Source organism: Octopus sinensis, linkage group LG4 (assembly GCF_006345805.1).
Source record: "Octopus sinensis linkage group LG4, ASM634580v1, whole genome shotgun sequence".
Classification (NCBI taxonomy): Eukaryota; Metazoa; Mollusca; class Cephalopoda; order Octopoda; family Octopodidae; genus Octopus; species Octopus sinensis.
In genome coordinates, this window is record NC_043000.1 from 118,910,022 (window position 1) to 118,937,521 (window position 27,500).

At 38.9% G+C, this 27,500-nt stretch overlaps 1 protein-coding gene across 1 annotated transcript in view; it reads left to right on the forward strand.

The window, feature by feature from the left end:
• The window catches only part of LOC115210908 (long-chain-fatty-acid--CoA ligase 5), a 113,117-nt gene that overhangs the window by 30,933 nt on the left and 54,684 nt on the right, over positions 1 to 27,500 (forward strand). The window contains exons 3-8 of the mRNA XM_029779685.2: positions 6,697 to 6,808; positions 16,597 to 16,664; positions 17,524 to 17,625; positions 20,115 to 20,214; positions 21,761 to 21,933; positions 25,945 to 25,977. Coding sequence (XP_029635545.1) covers positions 6,697 to 6,808; positions 16,597 to 16,664; positions 17,524 to 17,625; positions 20,115 to 20,214; positions 21,761 to 21,933; positions 25,945 to 25,977 — 588 coding nt within the window. The remainder of the gene's footprint in view (positions 1 to 6,696; positions 6,809 to 16,596; positions 16,665 to 17,523; positions 17,626 to 20,114; positions 20,215 to 21,760; positions 21,934 to 25,944; positions 25,978 to 27,500) is intronic.

A 27,500-nucleotide genomic window follows, 5' to 3' on the forward strand; every position in this document is an offset into this window, starting at 1 on the left:
ATAAGTACAGTTACGCACTGGGGTCGATATAATCAACTTAATCCGTTTGTCCGCTCTTGTTTGTCCCCTCTATGTTTACCTCCTTGTGGGCAATAAAGAAATAAGAATTTGATAAGTATTACAACATCTTTTAATAATGTCAGGTGAATCAAACGTACTGTAGTTCGTTGTAGGATATAAATAATATGACCACCTGCTTATCGGGAAAATTGTAAATTCGATTATTTTTTAAAGTTTTTTTTGTTTTTTTTTATATCACCATTACAAGTATTTATACTCCAGTGAAATTAAGTAATCAACTCATAAATAAACGAAACCCTCGAATTTATAACTGTACACTAACGCGCGCGTGTACACACCCACCCACACGTGTCTACACACTCACACCCATACGTGTCTACGCGCACCCACACGTGTCTACACACCCAAATGTTTCTACACACACACACACGTGTCTACGCGCATAGGTACACCATGATATATATATATACACACGCATACGAGGGTCGATTCATATGAAAACGAAAGTGAACAAAATGAAATAGTTATAGAAAATATTGCATAGAATTTGAGAAGTGTTTTCAAACTCTTTCAATGATGGCAGGCGAATCAAACGTACTGTAGTTTGTTGTAGGATATAAATAATATGACCACTTGCTTATCGGGAAATTTTAAAGTTCGATTTACAAAAAAATTAAATATCACCATTATAAGTAGTTATACTCCGGTGAAATTATGAAATCAAGTCGCAAATAAACGAAACTGTCGAATTCATCACTGCACACATACTCACACACACACACATACACACGCACACACACATACACACTCAGTCGCATATCTATGTATGTATTTACATATGTTTAAAGATAATCAAACCAAATGTTCATCATTTCAAGCCACTCAACCAATGAAATATTTCTGCCAAATTTGGCGAAAATACGTTCAACCATTTTCCGGTAATTTTGCAAACACACAGACAAACGAAGACCAGCGACTACCATACCCTGCTTTCGCTTACGCACGCAGGGTAATAAGAGGAAAAAAATATTGACAGACAAATCCATAAAAATATTCATGCGGAGGCCATAGTAGTAGATTTATCACCGTTGATGCACACGCACGCTAGCAGATTTCCGCACGTGTTTAGAGGCAAAGGCCATTGCTAGCAGTGCAAGACACTTAAGAAATACGTAAAATATAATTTCCTGTGCATACAGTTTGGAATCCTTTATACTTAGCGAAAAGTCCTGTTACTTGGGTTTTGGTGTACCCAAGTCAGTTGGTGACCTTTTAATCCTGTATAAATTTCAAATTCATAATATTGGGTTGTCCGGAAAGTTCTTGCCTATTTGTAGTAGCTTACCTTTCGACTTATTTTAGAACATGGTTGAGTCCATAAAATAGGATTTGACTACACCTCCATTTAGAGCACAGTTTAAGCTATCTTTTAGTGGAAGAATGTTTATGTTCCCATAACCTGTGTTAATCCTGTAACCCTTTAAAATGGAAGATAAGAAAGTTCATTTTCGGCGCTTGATGCTTTGGGAACCAGACAAAAATTGCTGCAGCTCGGCTGGGATGTGTTACCCCACCCTCCATATTCAACAGATTTTGCTCCTTTGGATTTCCGCTTATTCAGGTCTCTGCAGAATAGTCTTAATAGTAAAAATTTCAATTCCTTGGATGACATAAAATGTTACCTTGATGAATTCTTTGCCATGAAACTACCTCAATTCTGGGAAGAGGGTATTTTCAAGTTAAAGGAAGGATGGAGACGCATTGTGTATCAAAATGGTTCATATTTGGTTGATTAAAAATGTAATGGCAAATATTTGACCTTTTTCTTTCCTTTAAAAATCGGCACGAACTTTCCGGACAACCCATATAATTTGTACCAACACACACAAATGATGTGTTGGAGCAGTTGTAGTATATTGAACTGAATATAGTAAATATTTCGTGGAATAAAATGCAAGGCTAAAGTTGACTGGTGTAATTTGAATTAATTAACGAAATTCGTTACTGCTCAGTGTGTTACCGTCTCTACCACCTTTGCAGACCTGATAATAATATCACAATACATTGCATTAATATAATTGAATATAAAATAATGGTTTCAAATTTTGGCACCAAATCAGTAATTCTAGGAAGTGGAGGTTGGTTGTATGATTATATATTTTAGGATTAAGTTTGCATGTTTTCGAAATAACTCAGGACTGAAGTTAAAAGAGAGTTCCCCATTATACATTTGAGAGGATTAATAAAGTACGTTGATTAGTTATAATTAGTCGTGTTTATACAACCTCTTGAAAAAAGCAAATCAGTTCTATAAATGTGTCCCCAATGCTGCACAGCAAGCGAGTTTGCTAGTCTTGTGGTAGTTGTGTAATGAGGTTTTATCAAAATTTATGTGGTATCTTCTGTAGTGCAATGTTTGCATGGATTATTATTCTGTTCATATGCTTTTGCTCAAGAATGTATACATCATTTAAGATAATACAGTATTTCATTTTTCTTCAGCAACAAAATATATCAAAACAAAAAATTTGCTTGCTTCTGTCAAGGCTTATAAAAGATCGATGGTGCAAATGAAACCTTATTTAAATAGATTTACCGACCGCAACTTCTTGACAAATGATATATTGCTCTTGCACTCAGACTCATAAACCCGCGTATTTTTGCATCACTGTTTCTGTTATTCCATTCATTAAACATTTCACATCCTTAATTCACCTCCTAACTAGTTTATAAGGTTCTCAATTCATCATCACAGCCTCCACATCGTTCTTTTGTTCATAAGTCACTTAGTACTTTCCTTGGCCTTATTTTAACCACATTTTTTCATATTTTCTTTATTTCGGCAGCATATTCTTATTACTATTTTTATAATTTTACACACACACACACGCGCGCATTCAAATACACATTCAATGATAAGAAGTGTTTTTATTCTAAATTTGCAAAAATCCAGTCACCAAACCCCTGCTCGAGTGAGAAAACTTTATGCTTTTCAACATCTCTTTTCAGACTTTTATCTTTTTCCTTTATTTAAAGGAAGCAATTTCTGCCGTTGATTTGTTTTTAATGTATTTTAAATACAAATTTTTACCCTGGGGTATTTTCCACATATATCAGTCGTTGTATAAGCTATTTCTAGTATCATGAGAAAATGTTTTAATGTTGGAGCATTTACATAATCGTAAGGTGGTTAATTATATAAAACAATACGCATTCTACTATTCGTTATGTTATATTCTATTTTTATGTCAACTCTTCACGTTTGAATAAATTTACTTTGGCTGAGATTTATTTCTTTATTGCCCACAAGGTGCTAAACACAGAGGGGACAAAAAAAGAGGTTAAGTCGATTGCGTCGACCCCAGTGCGTAACTGGTACTTAATTTATCGACCCCGAAAGGATGAAAGGCAAAGTCGACCTCGGCGGAATTTGAACTCAGAACGAAATACCTCTAATCATTTCGCCCGACGTGCTAACGTTTCTGCCAGCTGAGATTAATAACCTTATGTGATGTATTAATGAGCCAGGTTGCCAGCTTGCCAGCTTGCCCGATGGCAAGTGGGCCCCTGCACCGTTAGAATTCATATATGGGGGCCCATCCCCTCAAGTTTGAGAATTTTTTATTCACTCCTGGAAGAATGCATTAATTATTTCAGCATGGCTGTGTTTGTAGACAATTGAAAAGAATATTTTTAACAATAAAAAATTAAATGATAGTATTGTAGTTGTGGGTGAGCCCCTTTGTAGTTGCAGCTGGGCCCCCTTAGTCAACCAATATTTTTAGACCCTGTCCACCACTGAATGAGCTATTCATAACTAAATGCAGCTAAAGATGACAGAAAACAAAAACCCTTTACAAAATTCTGGTTTAAGCCCCCCATGTAACCTCTCATAACTTTTTATTTTGAGGGGGAATTTTCAGAAAAATTTTTACGAAAAACAGAGATGATGATATAAAATCGATTGGAAAAAGTGAAAGCTCTCCTGACTAAGGAGGACTCAAAGAGTGCTTGTTGCTGCTGCTGCTGCTGCTGTTGTTGTTGTTGTTAAGCAACAAGACGGGTAAGGGTGATTAGGTGATGGTCTAGGGCTTAGGGGCGGGAGACCCCAGACCTTGGAAAAAAAAACTTTGGTCGTCTCGTTGTAGTCGAGGGTTCTTCGTTGACGCCCTCGAAGTCGCTGGAAATGGAGATCTCCAGGACCAAATTCTTGAACGGATGCTGCTGTTGCTGCATTTGTCACCGTCGCTGTTGCTGTCCTTATTGTTGCTGTTGTTATTTTTATCATTGCTATTGTTACTATTCAACTTGCTACTGTTCTTATAGTGGTGTGTGTGGGGGGGGGGTGTTTGTGTGTCCCTAAAAGTTAACTCTGTAAAAAAAAAATCACTCTATTTCGGGACGGTCTCCTGCCCAATTCAGGATCACAACATATAGGTACACTGCGAGAAAATTTATTTTCCTCAACAAGCCCTGCCCTATTTAACATTGTCCCAAAACTGATCAAAGAGAAAAAGGATCCCATCACCTTTAAACGGAGTCTGGACAAATTTCTTCAAGGAATACCAGATAAGCCACCTATACCTGGATACAACTCACTCAACAAGAACTCACTACTTGAATGGACCACGATACCACAAAACTTGACTTATAAACATTTAGCTAATCTTATCAGGTGATGCTATTAAGCTAGAAATGGCCTGGACCAATCTTTGGTCGTAACATATCTAAGTTTATCTAAGTTTATATATATATATATCTATATATATATATATATATATATATATATATAAAAACTTAGATAAACTTACATATCCCTCTCTCTCTCTCTCTCTATCTATATATATATATATTATATATATATATATATATAAACTTAGATAAACTTACATCTCTCTCTCTCTCTCTCTCTCTCTATATATATATATATATATATAGATAGATAGATAGATAGATAGATAGATAGAGATAGATAGATAGATAGATAGATAGATAGATAGATAGATAAGAAAGTTGACCCAAGACACACTAAAACAAACATCCCCTTCAACCTTGCAAGAAGGACATGCACAATAGTGTCAGAACAAAATACCAGGAACTTTAGACTGCAAGAACTCAAAAACACCCTAATTGACAGACATTACCCAGCTCAACTCATAGAGGATGGGATCAGACGTGCAACAGAAATCAACATAGAAACTTTAAGAAAAGTTCAACACAACCACACACTTTCCCCGAAAATACTACCTTACATATCTACATACAACCCCAGAAACAAAGAAGCCTTCACCACCATCATCACCCAGAATTTACCAATACTTCATAAAGACCCCAAATTAAAGGAAATTCTAAACATACACCAAATCATTAAAAGCTACAAACAGCCTAAATCACTCAAAAAGATTCTCACAAAGGCAAAATTGTCTTCTGAAATTACGGATGCAAAAGTAAAAAAATGTGGTAGATCGAACTGTGCAACATGTCCTAACCTGCTAGAAGGATCGGAATTCCTCTTTAAAGAGGGACAGAAATTCAAGATCAAATCTAACTTTACTTGTGCCTCTGAAAACATAATTTATGTCATAAAATGCTCGGGCTGCTACCAAGACTACGTGGGTTCCACGGGACTATCACTCAGACGTAGATGCACACTGCATCGACAACAGATTGCATTCCCAGAATATAGAATGATACCTTTTAGTGAGCACATTGAGAAATGCGCAAAGCAACTACTACCACAATTTCCATTTTACCAATGTGCTTTCGGATCATCAACACAAATTATACTAAACAAGGAAACATTCTTCATTGAAAAGTACAAGCCCAGACTCAACCATCCGAACATACCGATACAGAGAAATTCACACCAAGGGAAAGGAAAAAATTTTAAAGCGATTATCTCCCTTACACCGGAAGAAATCACTCACTACCTTCCCTTATTTAGAACTCTCCTGAACATAAACATAACGAAAACTCTATTCAACATAAACATAACGTCGCAAGAAATTTGAAAAGCTACACGCGAAACCGGTCTTTCTTTTAAATTATGTCATTATAAGAGGAAAAAAATTTTTCTTTTTAATTTTCTAATATTCTTCAGACATATTGACGCAAATATATATATTTTTTAACATTTAATCCTTCTGTAGTTTTTTCACTCTTTACTATTTTCTATATATATATATATATATATATATATATATATATATATATATATATAATTCCAAGAGAGTTAGAGGTTGTGAATCCAACCAACTAAGGGATAATATCTATCCAATATACTGCTGATAGAATACCCAATTATTAATACACAAGTGTTTTTTTATTGCATGGCAATTACACTACTGAATGTAATAAATGGGTGAGGGTAAAAAGTTATTTTACCCTTAATTTATACAGCAATAAGAAAATGGAAGGGGTCAAGAGGTGGTATTCATCAACTTTTAGACAAAGTTGATGAATACCAGCTCTTTATCCCCTCCATTTTCTTATTGCCGTATATATATATTGTGTCTTACTTTTGGTGTAACCAGTGCGATATTTTCATTTCTAAGTTCATCTCTGCTGATTTTCAACAGAATTCAGAGCCAGTACTGAAACTTACAACGTTTTGTATACGAATACGTTTATGTAAGCAGTCTTTTACTATCAATAATTTTGCCTTTTTGCTTTCAGGATGGAATATATCGATCCACACTACTAGAAAACCCTGATAATCTGTTTGATGCTGTTGATGAGAACTTTTCTACAGCGCATGAATGTTTTTTGAGGGGTTTGGAAATATCACGTAAGTAGAATCTTTATGGTTATTACTATCGCCCTTAATTCCATTTCGTTTTGTTTTGTTTTTACATCATGCCAAATTGAGAAATAAAGATATCACTGAAATATTTCAAACAACCATTAAACAACTAGAAATGGTGACTGTAACAAACGATGAGCATGCAATTATAAAATGAATGTTTTGGTCTTACGGATCTCTGCTGAGAGCTTTACTTTTTACTATATAATGATTTTAGGCGCAGGTGTGACTGTGGTAATTAGGGATATCCGGTGTGGTTATGAGGAACTATATGTCAGTAAATTATAGGTTGTAGGCAGTTCGTGTATTTATAAAGGATGCCGTATATAAGTGTAAAGTTTAAATCGAGTGTCGGTCCAATCTAGCGTGTAGATAGACTCATTGTCGTAAGAGTGCAAAGAGAAAGGGGAAATTTAGCGTGTAAGTAGCGTTGGTAGTTCCCGACTAAAAAGAATTATAGGAGAAAACAGGCAAGCGTAGGATGTAGAATAGGTATATTAACTATTGGGTTATAATGTGGGTTTGGAGTAGGGTAGCGTAGAATGTTGTTTGTTCCTTCTCGATCAACGCCTGGCTCGAAAGGGTCGGTTTCCCGGTTTCCTTCGCGTATAGGTTTCCCACCTAGACAGGACGCCGGTCCGTCACAGATAAGTTGCTAGATGCAGAAGAGAAAGTTGTGGCGAAAGATTCAAAAGAAGTTTGCCATTACCTTCTGCCGGAGCCGCGTGGGGTTTAGGTGTTTCGCTCATAAACACACACATCGCTCGGTCTGAGATTCGAACTCGCGATCCCTCGACTGCGAGTCCGCTGCCCTAACCAATAGGCCATGTGCCTCCACTAGCGTAGAATGTAGATTAAGTATATTGTTTATTTATTTATAATGTAAGTTTGGACTTGCGTAAGCTAGTTAAGTTACCGGTAGGTTAAGTGGGGGTAATGCGCTGATAAGTAGGTCTACTGGTAGCGTTAAAGCTAGGAGGTAGTGATGTGTACAAGATTGAGCGAGTTTAACGAAACTTAGAAAAGACGAATTGCCCTTTATGTAGACAAAAGTTATTATTTTCATATTTCTTACTGAGTAGAGGCGGTTTAGCCATTAAAATTTGGAGATCACAACACTTATTAGTAGTGTTATAAGACGAGGTTTTTGCTAAGATACGCCATTCTAAACTATAATTAATTTTTTGGTCCTTTAAATCCCAGATGTAGCTACTAAGTCCTGTAGAGTTTGCTTTACTTCTATTTCTAAAACTAGATTGGTGAGAATTGCAGCTAAGTATCATTTGATTTTTTGTGGCTCCTACATAAGATTTTGTATGGTTATTTGCGAGTACATCGCATTGGTATACTACATTTTTTGTTTTACACCTATTAGAGAATTGACACTTATCTCTGTCTCTGCAGCCACATAAATTATTCAGTTTATCTGTGCTAGTGTTGTGTTTAGGGGGGGGGGGCTATTGTTTCTCAGGTCGTTGTCCGTGTTGTTTCAAGGTACGTCATTAAGAGTGAGATTTATTGTATTTGCCGGTTGGCTGTTATGTTTTATGTTGCTATTTTTCCTAGTTTCGTAGAAAGTCTAGCTTATTATTGCTTATCGACGCTATGATGGTAGCTAAGTTACTAGTCAGGCTATGGCCTACTCTAATTTGTCTTTGGATACATCTATCTTTTAGAGGGTTTAAACACCTCTAACTTATACCTGCATATATATCATCATCATCATCATCGTTTAACGTCCGTTTTCCGCGCTAGCACGGGTTGGACGGTTCGACCGGGGTCTGGGAAGCCAGGGGCTGCTCCAGGCTCCAGTCTGATCTGGCAGAGTTTCTACGGCTGGATGCCCTTCCTAACGCCAACCACTCCGCGAGTGTAGTGGGTGCTTTTTACGTGCCACCTGCACAGGTGCCAGGGGGGGTCCGGCATCGGTCACGATCGGTTCGAGCTTTTAACGTGCCAGCGGCACGGAAGCCAGCCAAGGCGGCGCTGGCAACGTTCGGGTAGTCGGGGCGGCGCTGGCATCGGCCACGTTCGGATGGTGCTTTTTGGGGGTGCAGGTAATATAGGGAAGCACCAGTGGGGCGGGTTGGGGTAAGGAGGAACGATGACAGGTAGGGTTGGTGCAGGTTCGTAGGAAATAAAACGTAGGACATCACGAGTGGGGGAGGGGACTGGAAGGAGATAGCCGGTTGAGGCAGTGAGAGATTCAAAACAGGAGGAAACGTAGGATAAGTGGGGCGGTTGATGAGCTGCGGCGCTAGCTGCTTGTCTTGGTGGGAGGGAGGGGTAATACACAGTGAAAGCATGTGAGGAGGAGGGGTAGGAGGGAGAGACACACGTAATGGTGGTGGGGGAGGGCATATCCGGTGTAGATGGTGTGAACAGTGTTCACCGGTATTGGTGGTGGGGGTGGGAAAGGGCGGGCGCACCGCGAATGGCGAAGATCGAATTAAAGTATTGAGGTACCTTAAAGAAACGAACGAATGGCGGAAATGGCGATGTTTTAGGGTAGCATAGAGAAACGAACGAAATTAACTTTTATACCGGAGGGGTTTAAAGAATTAAAGGATTAAATTTCGTGGAGAAAGGAAGGCAAAGCACGTTAGTGTATAAGTTCAAACATTTAAACGGTAGGCAAATGTATGTATGTTGTACGAGTTACGGAAGAGGAGGAGAGAAAATCTTAACTTGCTATGGACATCGCTGTGATCGAAGAAGAATGATAGGAGTGGGAAGACAAGGTGCATTTAAACAGATTGAGCGGAAGTCTGTGTTGGAGAAGAAGGAAGTTTGATTGGGAATAGTAATGGCGATTTCGGGTTTGAAGAAGGCACCGCGAATGGCGAAGATTGAATTAAAGGATTGAGGTACCTTAAAGAAACGAACGAATGGCGGAAATGGCGATGTTTTAGGGTAGCATAGAGAAACGAACGAAGTTAACTTTTATACCGGAGGGGTTTAAAGAATTAAAGGATTAAATTTCGTGGAGAAAGAAAAGGAAATATATATATATATTATATATATATATAATATATATATATATATATATATATATATATATATAGCAATAAGAAAATGGAGGGGATCAATAGGTGGTCATCAACTTTTAGACATTATATTATCTCAATTTATTTACTAAATTGATAATTACAATAATATACATACATATAACATATTATGCTTTTATGTAAGATATAAAATATAGTAATATATAAGGATACCAGTAATTATTATAAAATAACAAACATGAAATGTCTAAATTTGATGAACCACCTATTGATCACATCCATTTTCTTATTGCTATATAAATTAATGGTAAACTATCTCTTTACCTTCACCCATTTAGTATACTAGCTAATGCAATAAAAACACTTGTGTATTAATAATTGGGTATTCTACCAGCAGTATATTGGATAGATATTATCCCTTAGTTGGTTGGATTCACAACTTCTAACTTTCTTGGAGTTATATATATATATATATGCCTGCCAACTACTGGCCCCTGTAATGCTAAATTGAGGGACAAGTCCGTAAACCCTCTGCATTCCACCTCGATGGGATCACACCTTGCTTGCTGCCACCCATTGTTAATGGGATACCAATGAGCATGCAGTTGTGAAATGAAATGGTCTTGTGGGTCTCTATTGAGGGCTTTGCCTTTTACAATATAATGATCTTCAGTTTAACAAACAATCTACATTTTTAATAATATCACTTTAGCATTTTTTAATCAAACAGCCATTGAGAAACTAGAAATATTTAACGGCGGTAACAACAAATGCTGAGACTCCCTTCGGTCATGACTGACCGTGGGATTGCACCTAGAAAGTTACCCTCCCAGACACAAGTCCGGGCAAGGTTGTTTATGGAAGACCAGCAGTCGCTCATGCATACCCGCTTACCCTCTCCACGCCACCTGTGTTATCCAAGAGAAAGGCAAGGGCCGATACAGCTTGGCACCTGAGACGTCGCAACTCATTTCTACAGCTGAGTGAACTGAAGCAACGTGAAATAAAGTGTCTTGCTCAAGAATACAACACGCAGCCCGGTCCGGGATTCGAACTCACAGCCTCACGATCGTAAGCTCGACGCTCTAACCACTGAGCCATGCGCCTTCACACATGCGCCTAATAACAAATGAGCGTGCAGTTATTAAGTAAATGTTTTGGAAGTGAAGAGCTCTGTTAAAAGCGTGCCTATCAACTCTTCTTCATATAATGATTTTCAATGTAAGAAGTACCAAATAGAGGCAAGCTAGCAGAATCGTTAGCATGCTAGACAAACTGTTTCGTGGCTTTTTCTTTCTAGTTCTGAGTTTAAATGTCAGAGAAGTCGATTTTACTTTTTATCCTTTCGGAGTCGATATAACAAATACCAGTCAAATACTGGGGTCCATATAATCGATTAGCTTTATCTCCTGCTCCGAAAATTGCTGATCTTGTGCCATTATGAGAAATTTAGCAAACTTCCTGCATCTTCAGTGAAGTTCACATGTTTGGATCACTACGAAACCTGTGGGATGATGAGAATTTTAACGTTTTGCTCAAAGTCCTTCATCGGAAGACGAGAAATTTCTTTTCTTCCTCCGATTAGTTCCTAGAAATTCACTAAATCTTGAGTTCAATCCTAGTGGGTGGCATTCATGAGAAGTGGTTTAAACTTCAGTTGACTGAAATCTTAGGAGGAAAATTGGGTAAAGGGAAACTGTATGGAAGCCCCTCAAATGGATTACACCTGTGATTTAAAGGTCCAGTTTTATCATACACTGCCTCATACTGATTTAGCTTGTGAATTATATTAACGGTACACGTGTTTCTGTACCGGAAAGGTGCATTATCGATTTGGCCATCATTCAGTAAAAAAAAGAGAGAAACGACAATAAAACTTTGATCCATGTGTGGCGTTTTCACTGAGAAATCTACACAGTAAAAATAAAATAGCAAAGAGACAACCGACTAACGGCTTGTCATAGTGTCATTAATTAGGAGAACAACGAGTGAACATTTCATTAGCATTCAAACCGTGATGACATTTGAATGTTAATGAAATGTCATCACAGCCTGAGCTACAATACCGAATACTCAAAGAGTTGATATAGCAAATACTCAAAGCCATGGTAATCCCTGTTTTCTTGAGATAGGTAGTAAAGTCTTTCTCAGCTAGTTCAGTATTAGGATCGAAACTCCAGTAGGAGCAATATAAAAAAAAAACTGGCACTCCATCGCTTACAACAATAGGGGTTCTAGTTGATCCGATTAACAGAATAACCTATTTCTTTACTACTCACAAGGGGCTAAACACAGAGGGGGCAAACAAGGACAGACAAACGGATTAAGTTGATTATATGGACCCCAGTGCGTAACTGGTACTTATTTAATCGACCCCGAAAGGACGAAAGGCAAAGTCAACCTCGGCAGAATTTGAACTCAGAACATAACGGCAGACGAAATACCACTAAGCATTTCGCCCGGCGTGCTAACGTTTCTGCCAGCTCACCGCCTTCCACGGAATAACCTGCTCATGAAATTAACGTACAAGTGGCTGAGTACTCCACAGACATATGTACCCTTAACATAGTTCTAGGGGAGATTCAGCGTGACACAGTGTGACAAGGCTGGCCCTTTGGATTATAGGTACAGCTCATTTTTGCCACCTGATTGGACTGGAGCAACGGGGAAAAAAACTGTCATACTCAATGACACGATACACTACCGGGAATCGAACTCACGACCTTATGATCATCAGCCAAACACACTAACCATTAAGCCACGTGCCTTCACTGGAACACTATAAATGCAAAATGCACGATGAGCTCTTGCCACTTCTACCATTGACAACAGAGAACCATTGAGTGGTTGTTGCATCTCTCAATACGAACGCTCACCAAAGGTAAATGGTTCACGAAACGCTGTGGTTTTGCTTATTTTGATCAGAATGAAAGACCAGTGACCATGTTACTTTACGTGGCCTCTGAGACTTTTGAGAAGGAAGGAAGGAAGGGAGAGAGGAAGGCAGGTAGGGAGGAAGGCAGGTGGGGAGTAAGGGAGGGAGGGAGGAAGGCAGGTGGGGAGAAAGGAAGGAAGGAAGGAAGGAAGGAAGGAAGGAGGATGGTAGGAAGGGAGGGAGGGAGGTAGGAAAGAAGGAAGGAAGGAAAAAAGGAAGGAAGGTAGGGAGGAAGGAAGGAAGGAAAGGAAGGAAGGTAGGAAAGAAGGAAGGAAGGAAAAAAGGAAGGAAGGAAGGAAGGAAGGAAGGAAGGGAGGGAGGGGGGAGGAAAGACGGAAGGAATGGAGGGAGGGAGGAAGGAATGAAGGGAGGGAGGATGGAAGGGAGGGAGGGTGGATGGAAGGGAGGAAGCGAGGGAGGAAGGAAGGAAAAAAGGAAGGGAGGAAAGATAGAAGGAAGGAAGGGAGGAAAGAAAGAAGGAAGGAAGGAAGGGAGGGAGGAAGATAGGAAGGAAGGTAGGAAGGAAGGGAGGAAGGGAAGGGGGATATCTGTCATCGTTGTTCAGAGAGTGAGATTGTTTGCGTGAAAGGCCTTTCCTCGTTTTCAAAAGAAGCATGGACAGGCGTTGCTTGATATAAGCAAAGGCTATACTTGAGAATGTGGAAGCAGCTATCACTTATGTATGCATGCATGCATGTATGTATGTATATATATGTGTGTGTGTGTGTGTGTGTGTGTGTGTGTGTGTGTGTGTGTGTGTGTGTGTGCGTATGCACGTATGTATGTATGTTATTACTCAGTTTTATTTCAAGATTTCTTGCCAATAGAGAAAGACCCGGTTTCTAAAATAGATCCAAGGCTCTTTCATTAGAATTTCAACATCAACAACGCAGTTTTTTGTCTGTCTGTCTGTCTGTTTGTCTGTCTGTCTGCATGTCTGCCTGCCTGCCTGCATGCATGCATGCATGCATGTATGTATGTATGCATGTATGCATGTATTATGAATGTATGTATGTACGTATGTATGTATGTATGCATGCATGCATGCATGTATGTATGTATGTATGTATGTATGTATGTATGTATGTATGTACGTACGTATGTATTCTCGTGCATAAAGTTTCATATCTAGACATACTCATATATATTTAAATGGTAAACTTCTGGAAAGTTTTACAGATTTTTACTGTTCCAGTGATGGATTGGATCTGTAGTCTTCGAATCAGCTTTCTCCTTTCTGGTTTTGAGAAGCCTAATTTCTCAAGATTGGTATTTAGGCAGTGTGATACGTATCCCACCTAATGCCCCAATAATTACACATATAAAGCTAAACTTGTAATCTGGATAGAGTTACCGCAAATTCCTCAATGGTTCAACGTAGGTATTTTCTTTTTCACTGATCTTCAGCTTTATGTTAACATCTGCCGGGCAGCTGGTTTCCACAACTGTACACAGTTTCTCTTCTCCATCCTAAATCATTATGTCGTTACGTGTGTATGTACAAGCTCTTCTAAATAAATTGAAACAATTTTTACGATGCATAAAACTGGTTATAAATACTAAAATAATGGTTGTAGACAGATACTATTTTAATGTAGTATTTATTACAACAAAAACATTTATCAGTCTACGTAACCTCCCTTTTTGGCAATTACTGCCTCCACGCGAGAACGAACTGTTTTTGCAGCTGCCGCAACCTCTGGCTTTTTTATTTTGAAGTTTGAAGATCTGCATTGTGCGTGTCACACGGGCGATGCACCTTCTCACGAAGGAATGCCTGTGTTGCTTTTGACCCATGGCGTGGTACAGAATCCTGGATAAGCACTACATTGTCAAGCCCAAACTTCTGCTCTGTCCAAGGTAACAGAGAGTTCTTCAGGATGTCTATATACTCTTTTTTGCCGATCTTCAAGCCAAACTCAATGAAGCATGGATCCGTGACACTTCCATCACTCGCCGAGGCTCCAAGGGTTACATGCAATCACTCGAGAATTTCTGCTATTCATCTCAGTGAACTTCTTCTCGTCCACAAACATGAAAGATTTTCCAGCACTTCGATTCATGATGAATGACAGAAGCTTGGAGCATCTCTCAACTCTGATTCCTTTGGTTTTGGCTGTCAGGAGGTGACGGTGTCGTCGAACACAGCTAGTCATGCCAAGGTTCCTGTTCACAGCTTTGGACACATTGCGTTTCTTTGTAAGAACTGTTATGGATGTGGATGGGTTGACTTCAATCGAGTGTTTTAAGCCAGGGAGAACTTTGGATTGCCCTTGGAATCTCATCGAGTCTTGTCTTCTTTTCTATCAATCTTCGCTCTTCTTTACATTGTTTATACACGCGATAAACAGTTGCTTTTGGAAGTTTTGTCAACTTAACGATTCTATTGGCAATGAAGGCGGTGACTTGGCAGAGACGTTAACACGCCAGGCGAAATGCGTAGCCGTACTTCGTCTGCCGTTACGTTCTGAGTTCAAATTACGCCTAGGTCGACTTTGCCTTTCATCCTATCGGGGCCGATAAATTAAGTAACAGTTACACACTGGGGTCGATGTAATCGACTTAATCCGTTTGTCTGTCCGTGTTTATCCTCTCTGTGTTTAGCCCCTTGTGGGTAGTAAAGAAATAAATTCTATTGGCAATGGCGGGACGATTTTGTTGCTCCATGACTTTCTGTTGTCAAATCAGTTCGCTATTTACCTGAAAAATAAAGAGGAGGATTAGATTTTCAAGCAAAGCTTTGTCAAAAAATGAAACGTTAAACCCACTAAGTCAACTGCTTAAAATTGGTCTCAATTTATCTGTAAGATTCTGTATGTATGTGTGTATGTGTGGGGGGGGGGGGTGCGTGCGTGCGTGCGTGCGTGCGTGTGTGTGTGTGAAGGCGCATGGCTCAGTGGTTAGAGCGTCAAGCTTACGATCGTGAGGTTGTGAGTTCGAATCCCGGACCGGGCTGCGTGTTGTGTTCTTGAGCAAGACACTTTATTTCACGTTGCTCCAGTTCACTCAGCTGTAGAAATGAGTTGCGACGTCACAGGTGCCAAGCTGTATCGGCTCCTTTGCCTTTCCCTTGGATAACATCAGTGTGTAGAGGAGAGGCTGGTATGCATGGGTGACTGCTGGTCTTCCACAAACAACCTTGCCCGGACTTGTGCCTGGGAGGGTAACTTTCTAGGTGCAATCCCATGGTCTCACAATGTATGTGTGTATGTATGAGCAGATTTGTATATTTCATATATGTATTCTCATGCATATAGTTGCATATCTAGACACGCTGGTACATATTTAAATGATAAACTTCTGTATGTATTATGTACGCACGTATGTATGTAATTACTCAGTTTTATTTTAAGATTCCTTGCCAAGAGAGAAAGGACCGGTTTCTAACCTAGATCCAAGTTTCCTTCATTGGAATTTCAACATCAACCACAGGGAACTGGCAGAAACGTTAGCACGCCGGGCGAAATGCGTAGCCGTATTTCGTCTGCCGTTACGTTCTGGGTTCAAATCCCGCCGAGGTCGACTTTGCCTTTCATATTTTCGGGGTCGATAAATTAAGTACCAGTTACGCACTGGGGTCGATATAATCGACTTAATCCGCTTGTCTGTCCTTGTTTGTCCCCTCTGTGTTTAGCCCCTTGTGGGTAGTAAAGAAACAGGGTATTAGTGCATATCTGAGCGTATGTCTCTAGTATTTGGAGTCAGTGCACGTGCAGATTTGTATAATTATATTTATTTGATTACTAGAAAAAAAATTCCACATATACAACTTTACATGAATTGCAGCACATGAGGTATTTAAAACTTCTCAACATTTCTATATTCTACAGGCAATAAACCATTCCTGGGTAAACGAAGTGGTCCAAATGGCGCATATGAATGGATAACTTATCAAGAGGTAGGCACTTTTATGCTTTACCATTAATTTTTCTCAAAAAAAACAAAAAATGAATATAAAATGATTTACTCAAATTATTGATATAATAGAATCATACATATTTCTTCTTCTTCTTCTTCTCCTTCTTTTTCTTCTTCTTCTTTTTCTTCTTTTTCTTCTTCTTTTCTCCTTCTTCTTTTTCGTCTTTTTCTTCTTCTTTTTCTTCTCTTTCTTCTTTTTCTTCTTCTTCTTCTCCTTCTTCTCCTTCTCTTTCTTCTCCTTCTTCTTCTCCTTCTTCATCTTGCTCTTCTCCTCCCCGTCTTTCTCTTATTCTTCCTCTCCTCTGCTTCCCTTACTTTTCCTCTTCCACCTCTTTTTTCTTCTCCTTTTAATCAAGCTGTTTCTCCTCATTTCTTTTCTAACACCTTTCATCTCTCCTCCTTCTTCATCTAATCAAACTGTTTCTCCTACTTTCTTTTTCTAACACTCTTCATCTCTTCCTCTTCCTTCTTCTCTTCTTCCATCTTCTCCTCTTCCTCCTCCTCTTTCATCTTCTAATCAAACTATCTCTCCTCCTACTTTCTTTTCTAACATCCTTCATCTCCTCCTCCTTCTCCTTCTTCTCCTTTTCTCTTCCTCTTCTTCCTTCTAATCAAACTGTTTCTCCTACTTTCTTTTCTAATACCCTTCTTCTTTTCTTCTTCTCCTCCTCTTCCTCTACCTCCCCTTCTTCTAACCAAACCGTCTCTCCTTCTTCTACTTACTCTCCTAACACCCTTCATCTTCTCCTTCTATAAACCTTTCAAAATGCAAGTGAAACCAATAAGAGTTTCACTTATTTTATTCTTTCTTCTTTCTCTCTCTCTCCAATATCCTCCAGGCTTATGACAGAGCCCATGAAATTGGAAGTGGATTGTTGCAGTTAGGAGTGAAAGCCGGTGTTGAAGAAATTATCAGTATATACTGCAAAAACAGAATTGAGGTAATAAGTCATTTTTACTCTCCCTTCATTGCTACTGATGCCCCCTTTATTGTAACACGCTGTGCTTACCTTGGATCGTAGGGTGACCTGCTGTGCTTGAGGAGACCTATTGAATCAAGTACATCGACATCAAAATAAATATTAAATGGAAATTGTAGTTGTGATACCCGTGCTGGTGGCATGTAAAAGGCACGATCCGAACATGGCCGATGCCAGCGCCTCCTTGACTGGCTTCTGTGCTGGTGGCACGTAAAAAGCACCAACCGATCATGGCCACTGTCAATATCCCCTAGCACCTGTGCTGGTGGCATGTAAAAAGCACCCACTACACTCACAGAGTGATTGGCGTTAGGAAGGGCATCCAGCTGCAGAAACACTGCCAGATCAGACTGGAGTCTCGTGAAGCCTTCTGGCTTCCCAGATCCCAGTCGAACCATCCAACACATGCTAGCATGGAAAACGGACGTTAAATGATGATGATGATTTTTATTATTATATCTATCCCTATAAGGCAGCAAGCTGGCAGAAACGTTAGCATGCTGGGCAAAATGCTTAGTGGTATTTTGTCTGTCTTTACATTCTGAGTTCAAATTCTGTTGAGGTTGACTTTGCCTTTCATTCTTTCGGGGTCGATAAATTAAGTACCAGTTGCATACTGGGGTCGATCTAATCGACTGGTCCCCTCCCCCAAAATTTCAGGCCTTGTGCCTGGAGTAGAAAAGATATATCTATCCCTATGTACACATGAACTCTATCACTGCACATCTTGTCTACCTCACACTTTATTTCATCCTTCTACCTCCCCACTTAGCCATCCTCAATTCTCTGAACCAACCTCCCTTATTCTTCCACTACACACCTTCTTGTACCTCAAGGGTAGTGGACACACATAGGGGATGGCAGGGGAGTGAAACTCCTAGTGGTTTTTACGGTGCTTGACGAGACACATCAAGCTAAACAAAAGCATGGTTGTCCTTACATACAGGCATATGCCCTACATCCCTTCTCAGCTAAGCATCCCTAATCTTGTGGGCTCTCAGGTGTTGGTGCCACATAAAAAGCACCCCTACCAGCGGTATGTAAACGCACTCATGTCAGTGCTGCATAAAAAAGCACCCAGTACACTCAGTAAGGTGGTTGATGTTAGGAAGAGCATCCAGTTGTAAAAACCATGTCAAAGCATACATGGAACCTGGGCATCTCTTGTCAAATCGTCCAACCCATGCCAGCATGGAAAACAGACGTTAAATGATGATGATGATGTTGATGTGGATGATGATGCATCCAAGTATCTGCTCTACAGCAAAGTATATGCTCTCGTCCGGTTTTCCTACTTTATCCTCTCTACATCTCGTACAATGTCACTCCGCTGAATACTGCTCCCCTATTTTGTGAAAGGGTCTTATTTTGCCTACTACTTGGTGACCCTGAAGTGCTGGTGTCACAGAAAGAAGCAACCAGTACGTTGAGTAAAGTGGTTGGAGTTAGGAAAGGCATCAAGCCAGAGAAACCACGCGAAAGCAATGGAGACCAACACTGCCCTCAGGTCGGTCAAATCGTGTCAAACAATCCAACCCATGCCAGCACGAACACAGATTTTAGATGGTAATGATGTTGATAATGGTAGTTTGTTTGTTTGTTTGTTGAGTGAAGCGGTCTTCATCCTAGAAGTTCGAAACGTGGTCCTTTGCTATTCGTAAGACCCGCAGAAGAGAAAGCTGGTCAACCCCCGACACCGAGAGCATCCAGGCTCAGCGGTTGCGTAGGAAGTCGGGGACAAGAAACAGGAAGAAAGAGTGAGAGAAAGTTGGAGTGAAAGAGTACAACAGGGGTTTCCACCACCCCCTGCTGGAGCCTCGTGGAGCTTTAGGCATTTTCACTCAATAAACACAAACAATGCCCGGTCTGGGAATCGAAACCGCGATCCTCCGACCGCAAGTCCGCTGCCCTAACAATTGGGCCATTGCGCCTCCACTGAAAATGGTAGTTGTGATGGTGGTGGCGGAGGCAGCAGCTGTGGTAGTGGTGGTGGTGATGATGGTTCCATATTTGTTATGCTTAGATTTCTTAGTTTTTAAACTAATTAAATATTTCTTTTTAAACTAAACTGACGACAGTTTACCAAACCTCATCCTGTTCTGTTTTTAACAAAATTTCTAAACATAAAAAGTAGGACACATTACATGTTTTTTTTTTCTATTTTCTCTTTTCTGTCGTGTTTCCACATGTAATTCCCATGTGACTATTTTTTGTTGAAGACATCATATACAAATATTTCTACGGCTGGTAGATGTAAGCCTCGATATATTTTCATATCTTCTTTCTCTTTCTTAGTGTGCATTTATAGTTTATATAAAAACTTGTCTTCAAATACTACATAACCATGTCATACTTAAGTCTATTGTCTAGTGAATAAAATAAACACATGTCTACTGTTTATGGTTCTATTTCATCTGATAACATTTGAACCTGTTTATTTCTGCTTTCAGTGGACACTCATTGACCTGGCTTGTGCAATGTACACAGTGGTCCTTGCGGGGCTCTATGACACAATAAGTGCTGAAGCTTCATCCTACGTCATCGAACAAAGTATCTGCTAATTCCTTTATTCTGAATTTGATATAAAGTGTATGTTTGTATGTATACATGTGTGTGTGTATGTATGTGTGTATATTTATCTTTCCAAATTTCTAGCAGAGTGAATTCTGTCATGCTGCTGTTTTTCTCACAGACGGTACCCAACTGACCCTACTATACTGTGTAGTTGACAAAATCAAAAACAAACAATGCACATGCCCAAAATTAAAAATATAAAATCACAACAGTTTACCCATTGCACCCTGTATGTGTGTGTGTGTGTTTATTTTTATGTTCAGTTATAATATAAGCAATTTTACCTTAATATCTGATAGCTTACTCTATACTTTTGTAGAGTACAAATTAATTATTCTTAAATAAGATTATTATTGATAGTGACTTCAAAGTTTCAACCAGTTAAGCCATCATCAGAATGTGACGCATTGAAGTTAATCTTGGCTTTATATAGTTTCTGTTGGATTAAAGTCTTCATCGGGTGCATGGATTTAAGCGGAGTGGTAATTTATGTTTTGGAGTATTTTGTTATGGAGTGGTGTTTTGAAGAAATTTTTATTGATTAAATTTGGGGTTATGCCATTGTTTAGAATTTATTCATGTACGTAGAACTTTGTAGCAAGGTGTGCATTTTTAGGTGTGTCCCTTTTGTTAAGTAGGGATAGGATGTGTCATGTATATGACAGTGGAAACATGTAGCTTAGTGGTTAGAGTGTTGGATTCATGTTCATAAGATTGTGGTTTCAATTCCTGGACCAGGCAATGTTTTATGTTCTTGAGCAAAACACTTCATTCCATGTTGCGCCAGTCCTCTCAGCTGGCAAAAATGAGTAACTCTGCAATGGTTTGGCATTTTGTCCAGGGGACGTACATGGCCTAGTGGTTAGAGCAGCAGACTTGCAGTCGAGGGATCACGGGTTCGAATCTCAGGCCGAGTGATGTATGTGTTTATGAGCGAAACACCTAAGCTCCACGCGGCTCCAGCAGAATGTAATGGCAAACTTCTGCTGACATTTTTGCCACAACTTTCTCTCACTCTTTCCTCCTGCATCTTGCAGCTCACCTGCGATGGACTGGCATCCTGTCCAGGTGGGGAACCTATACGCCAAGGAAACTGGGAAACCGGCCCTTATGAGCCAGGCATGGCTGAGAAGGAACAAAAATTTTGTCCAGTAGGGGATACAGAGTCTCTATTCCTCATGAATCAGCTTTATCCATCATCCTTTTACATATATGATGAGCTTCCATGCAGTTTCCATCTATCAAATTCACTCCCAAAGCATAGGTCGCTTGATCTATCAAATTCACTCACACAGCATAGGTCGCTTGGGTCTATTGTAGAAGACACTTGACAAAGATGCCACACAGTGTGAATGAACCTGAAACCATGGGCTTGAGAAGCAGGCTACTTAATCACACAGCCAAGCCTAAAAAAAAAAAATATTTTTCAAAATACATAATTAGAAATATATGTAGGTTTAATAATTAAGTGAAAACAAATGAGTTCCACAAACCATTAATATTGATATTCATTCTTTTTCAGCGGAAAGTAAAGTTCTAATATGTGACAATGTCAGTAAAATGGACAAGTTGTTCAGTACAAAAAGTTCTTATGAGAATTTGAAGACCATAGTTCTTGTGGATCACCCTGGAGACGACTTCACTAATGTCGAAAAGGAGAGAAACGTAAAAATAGTTTCTCTGGATGCAGTCCAAGTAAGTAAAAGCTTTGAATGACTTTTATATAATTGTGAAAACAATTGCAGCATGGAAGGTGTTTATAAGCCATTTAAGGAACACACAAAAACCATTAGATTCACTTCAACATTTAAATTTAATTTGTCAAAATAATGGCTTTTGTGTGTTTCTTAAATGGCTTAAAAACACCTTCCACGCTGCACTTGTTTTCGTTCCAGCACACGATCTCAGATCAGGTCACTTGCTATGCAAGTACATCTCTGTAATATATAATTATGTATTTCCATATAATGCTTTATTCTTTTGTCATAGCTGTTATGGTTGCTTTTATCATACAATTTAGTAGTTAAATTCTGTTGTGTCTGGGGAGAGTCATTTTCTTTTTATGCCTTATAATGTAACACACTCACCAGTAAAATTTTCACTTATTTCTTATTTTTATTTACCTAAAATTTTCGTTGCATCTTGCAACTTTTTCAATAGTCTTGACTCTGTCCGTTATTTACACTGCGTTCCAAAAACAGACAGCGGTGCCTGGTGTGGGCCCTGGCTGTGACAGTTCCTGTGAAGCCATCCAACCTATGAAAAACAGACACTAAATAATGAAACTTGCTCAGATACATTATTAATGACTTCTACTCCTGGCAGAGGGGGGAACTGAAAATTTGGGGCACTGAAATACATGTCATATTTCTTCAGATTTAACACTCTAGCATTTAAGCAAACTATTCTTATTTCTTTATTGCCCAAAGGGATTAAGTAGATTACATTGACCCCAGTGCATAACTGGTACTTATTTAATCGACCCCGAAAGGATGAAAGACAAAGTCGACCTCGGCGGAATTTGAACTCAGAATGTAATGACAGACGAAATACTTATTTCTTTACTACCCACAAAGGGCTAAACACAGAGGGGACAAACAAGGGCATACAAATGGATTAAGTAGATTACATCGACCCCCAGTCCATAACTGGTACTTATTTAATCGACCCCGAAAGGATGAAAGACAAAATCGACCTTGGCGGAATTTGAACTCAGAACGTAAAGACAGATGAAATACCTCTAAGTATTTCACCCAGTGTGCTAACATTTCTGCCAGCTCGCTGCCTTACCACACAGAAGCAAACTTCTTACCACACAGACACACCTGCATGGGTGGATTTCTGCTCCGTTTCCTAAGTAGGCCTTGAAGATTACCTCCTAATTTATGTATTAAGATCATTTGTCATTTTGTATTTTCTAATTAGATCAATTAGCTAATCACACAATCAACCAAACTGATGTTTGGTGGGTGGAAATAGAAGTCTGGGTGGCTATATACATTTTTATCTTCAAACAATTTGAGATGAATGAAAATATTTCCACACTCTAATAAAACCATAGAGCGAAATTACACAGTACCATGAACATTTTACACTCAGGTGCTCACCCTTGTTTACATGGTAGTTTTACCTGTATAAAAAATATTAGTGAATCAACATAAAAGATATTTCTTATGTTCTTGATGGTACTTAATGAAAAACAATTTTGTTGAAATTGTAAAATCATATAGCATGATGGTTTTTGTCTGATTACCTCTAGAAATACAATATCACTTAAAATATGTCAGTAAACTTACAAGGTTTATACAGTAAATAATATAAAAGATATTTTCAAATATTAATTAGTCAATCAGTAGAGGTAAATTAACACATGACTGATTATTTGCTGTTTTTTTTAATTTATTTATACACCCTTTTCAAGCCTAGCCAGGCTCATGGGCCTGGTTTCCCGGTTTCTGTGGCGTATGTGTTCCCCGCAGCTGGACAGGATGCCGGTCCATCGCAGCGTTACCCAAGAAACAAGAAGAAAGAGTGAGAGAAAGTTGGGGCGAAAGAGTTCAACAGGGGCCGCCTCCACCCCCTGCCGGAGCCTCGTGGAGCTTTTAGGTGTTTTCGCTCAATAGACACACACAACGCCCGGTCTGGGAATCGAAACCGTGATCCTCTGACCACGAATCCGCTACTCTAACCACTGGGCCATTGTGCTTCCATATTTGCAGTTTAGTTATAGTTATTTACTTGTTATCTTTATTAGTAGATCGGGATCTTTTCAGTTTGAATGGCAGTTTTTTCTAGCGGTGTCATATGAAATTGTCACCCATAATTATGACCCTAGTATCGATCTATTGCATTTCAATCTCTTTTAGGGTTAGGGTTGGTTAGGGGTGGGGAAGGGTATCTTTTTTCTTCACAAATGTAAATAAACCCAATCTGTTTCTTAAATGAGGGACATATTCATACGGCACAGAATGTTTTCACCTCAATAGACGTCATTGATTGGTTGACATTGCAGAAATTGAAGTAAAAAAACAACAAATATCTTACAAACTATAGAATTTTCACAATAAAGCCAAGAGAAAAAGATGTTTTATAAACACATTCTACCAGTATACAAAATTTGAAAGTGTTTAGTTACCTAGAAATTATGTTAAAAACTGCTGTTCAAACCGAAAAGATCTGTAGATTGTTACTGTCAGGTGAATCCACTGTTAGGTAGTTTTATTAGCTAGCATGAAAGGACAGTTGCATAAAGTGCAATTAGTCACAGCAGTTTAGTTTGAATCCACTGTTAGGTAGTTTTATTAGCTAGCATGAAATGACAGTTGCATAAAGTGCAATTAGTCACAGCAGTTTAGTTTGCAGCTGAATTTTTTGACAACCTTATGACACAGAAAACTTTTCAAATTTTGCCCTCTCTAAAATAGAAATATTTGTGGTGTAAGAAGAGCATAAGAATTTCCTCAGAATGCTGGATACTATTTTAATGCAACCAAATAACATTCTAATTACTCCGTCAAATGTAATGCTTTTTCATTCACATTGTTTTGAATTGATTATGCATTATCTCATAACATTGAGATATTGATGATGTCAGTGTTTATTTTTAGAATGATTTTTTAGGGTCAGTGTGAGAGGCCAGATCAGGTCAGACAGAATAGTTTGGTCAGTATACTATTCTGGTATTGGTCAATAAAGGCGGTGAGCTGGCAGAAATGTTAGCGCACTTGGTGAGAATGCTTAGCAGTATTTCTTCTCTCTTTACATTCTGAGTTCAAATTCCGCCGAGGTCAACTTTGCCTTTCATCCTTTTGGGGTTGATTAAATAAGTACCAGTTACACACTGGGGTCGATATAATCGACTTAATCCATTTGTCTGTCCTTGTTTGTCCCTTCAGTGTTTAGCTCCTTGTAGATAGTAAAGAAGTAGGTATTTCTTCTGTCTTTACGTTCTGAGTTCAAATTCCGCCATGGTCAACTTTGCCTTTCATCCTTTCAGGGTCAATAAATTAAGTAACAGTTATGCACTGGGGTCGATGTAGTTGACTTAATACCTATGTCTGTCCTTGTTTGCCCCCTCTATGTTTAGCCCCTTGTGGGCAATAAAGAATTAAGAAGCTTGCTTCCCAACCAAAAGGTTCTAGGTTCAACCCCACTTTGTGGAACATTGGGCAAGTGTCTTCAGGTGTAGCCTCAGGCTGACCAAAGCTTTGAGAATGGATTTGGTAAACAGAAACTGAAAGGAACCCATCGTGTGTGTGTGTGTGTGTGTGTGTTTGTACTCCCCCAACAATTGACAGCCAGTGTTGGTGTGTTTATATCCCCGTAGCTTTGCAGTCCAGCAAAAGAGATTGATAGAACAAGTAGCAGGCTTTAAAATATTAAGGACTGGGGTTGATTCATTCAGCTAAAATTCTTCTGGTTAGTGCCCCAGCATGGCCACAGTCTAATGACTGAAACAACTTAATTGAAAAAAGATCATTGTACACAAAACAATTCTATCAGACAAGACAAACACCTAAGTCTTCAAATTAATATTTTCAGTACAATTTCACATATTTTAGGGTTAGGAGTCACAGTTGATTAAAACCAATTCCAGTACTCCTAATATTTCCTAATAACTATATATATATATATATATATATATATATATGCACTTCTATATCTTTGACTTTCATATTTCATTATTTCAACTTTATTTATTTTCAGGAAATGGGTAAAAATAATTTAGAAGAATTAGTTGTAAGTATTACAGTTAATTACTTTTGTATTTTTGCCTGTTTTTATTTTTATTTACCTGGGGTAGGCAGTATGTGGTGCACTCAACTGGCAGCACACACATGTGCAAGTTGTTTACAAAACATCAATAATATCCTGTGCAGAAAATTCACTGATAGCTGCTAAACACAGACCAACTTTCACCCCTAAAACGATTTATCAATTAATATATTCACACAAGAAATTATTAATGTGCATCATTGATATGCTCTTATCTGGTCATGGAACATCATTTGACTGATGCTGCATTGCCTAATTTCATCCTGTTATGTGGGGTATAGAGAGCCCCTATCTTTTAGTTGACAGAAGGGAGTTGGTACATTACACTACCCAGTTTAATATTATTTCTTATCTCATTGGGACCTTTTATAGAGTTTGTCCTGCCACAAGGGTTATCACTAGGCATTCCTCACCAGGTAGTGGAGGCACATGGCCTAGTGGTTAGAGCAGCAGACTCGTGGTCGAGGGATCGTGGGTTCGAATCTCAGACCGGGCGATGTGTGTGTTTATGAGCGAAAAAACCTAAGCTCCACGCGGCTCCGGCAGAAGCTAATGGCGAACTTTTGCTGACTCTTTCGCCACAACTTTCTCTCACTCTTTCCTCCTGCATCTAGCAACTTATCTGTGATGGACCGGCGTCCCGTCAAGGTGGGGAACTTATATGCCAACGAAACCAGCAAACCGGCCCTTATGGGCTAGGCATAAGGAACAAACAATTCCTCACCAGGTGTTATCATTAACATGGCCACACAGTGTCCCATCATCTTCTACACTTCCCTTCATATTCTTTCTAAGCAGCAAATCTGCTGCTGAAGAAACTGACCAGATCCAGCAATTCCACCACTAATGCTGATGAACTTCACCAGCTGCTGATATTTTTCTGTGTTTTTAACACTATATGTCTAAAAGAGATACTTTCTCAAGATTTGTACCAGTTTCAAATAATTTCTAACTTTAGCATAGACCAGCAATTTTCAGGGCGGAAGAATTGAGTATATCAACCGTAGTACTCTCTTTTACTTGTTTCAGTCATTTGACTGTGGCCATGCTGGAGCACCACCTTTAGTTGAGTAAATCGATCCCAGGACTTATTCTTCTCTTATTCGGTCTCTTTTGCTGAACCGCTAAGTTACAGGGATGTAAACACACCACCATCGTGGGGGCATAAACACAGACACACAAACATACACACGCACATACATATATATATATATATATATATAATATATATATATATATATATATATATATACATATTATATATATAATATATATATATATATATATATCATGCTAGCATGGAAAGCGGACGTTAAACGATGATGATGATGATGATGATATATATATATACATATATATGTGTGTGTATATATATATATATATATATATATATATAATAAATATTAGGGAATAAATCCAAATTTACAGGGAAAAAATCAGATTTAGGATTAAATCCAATTTTATAGTAAAATATTATAAAATATTAT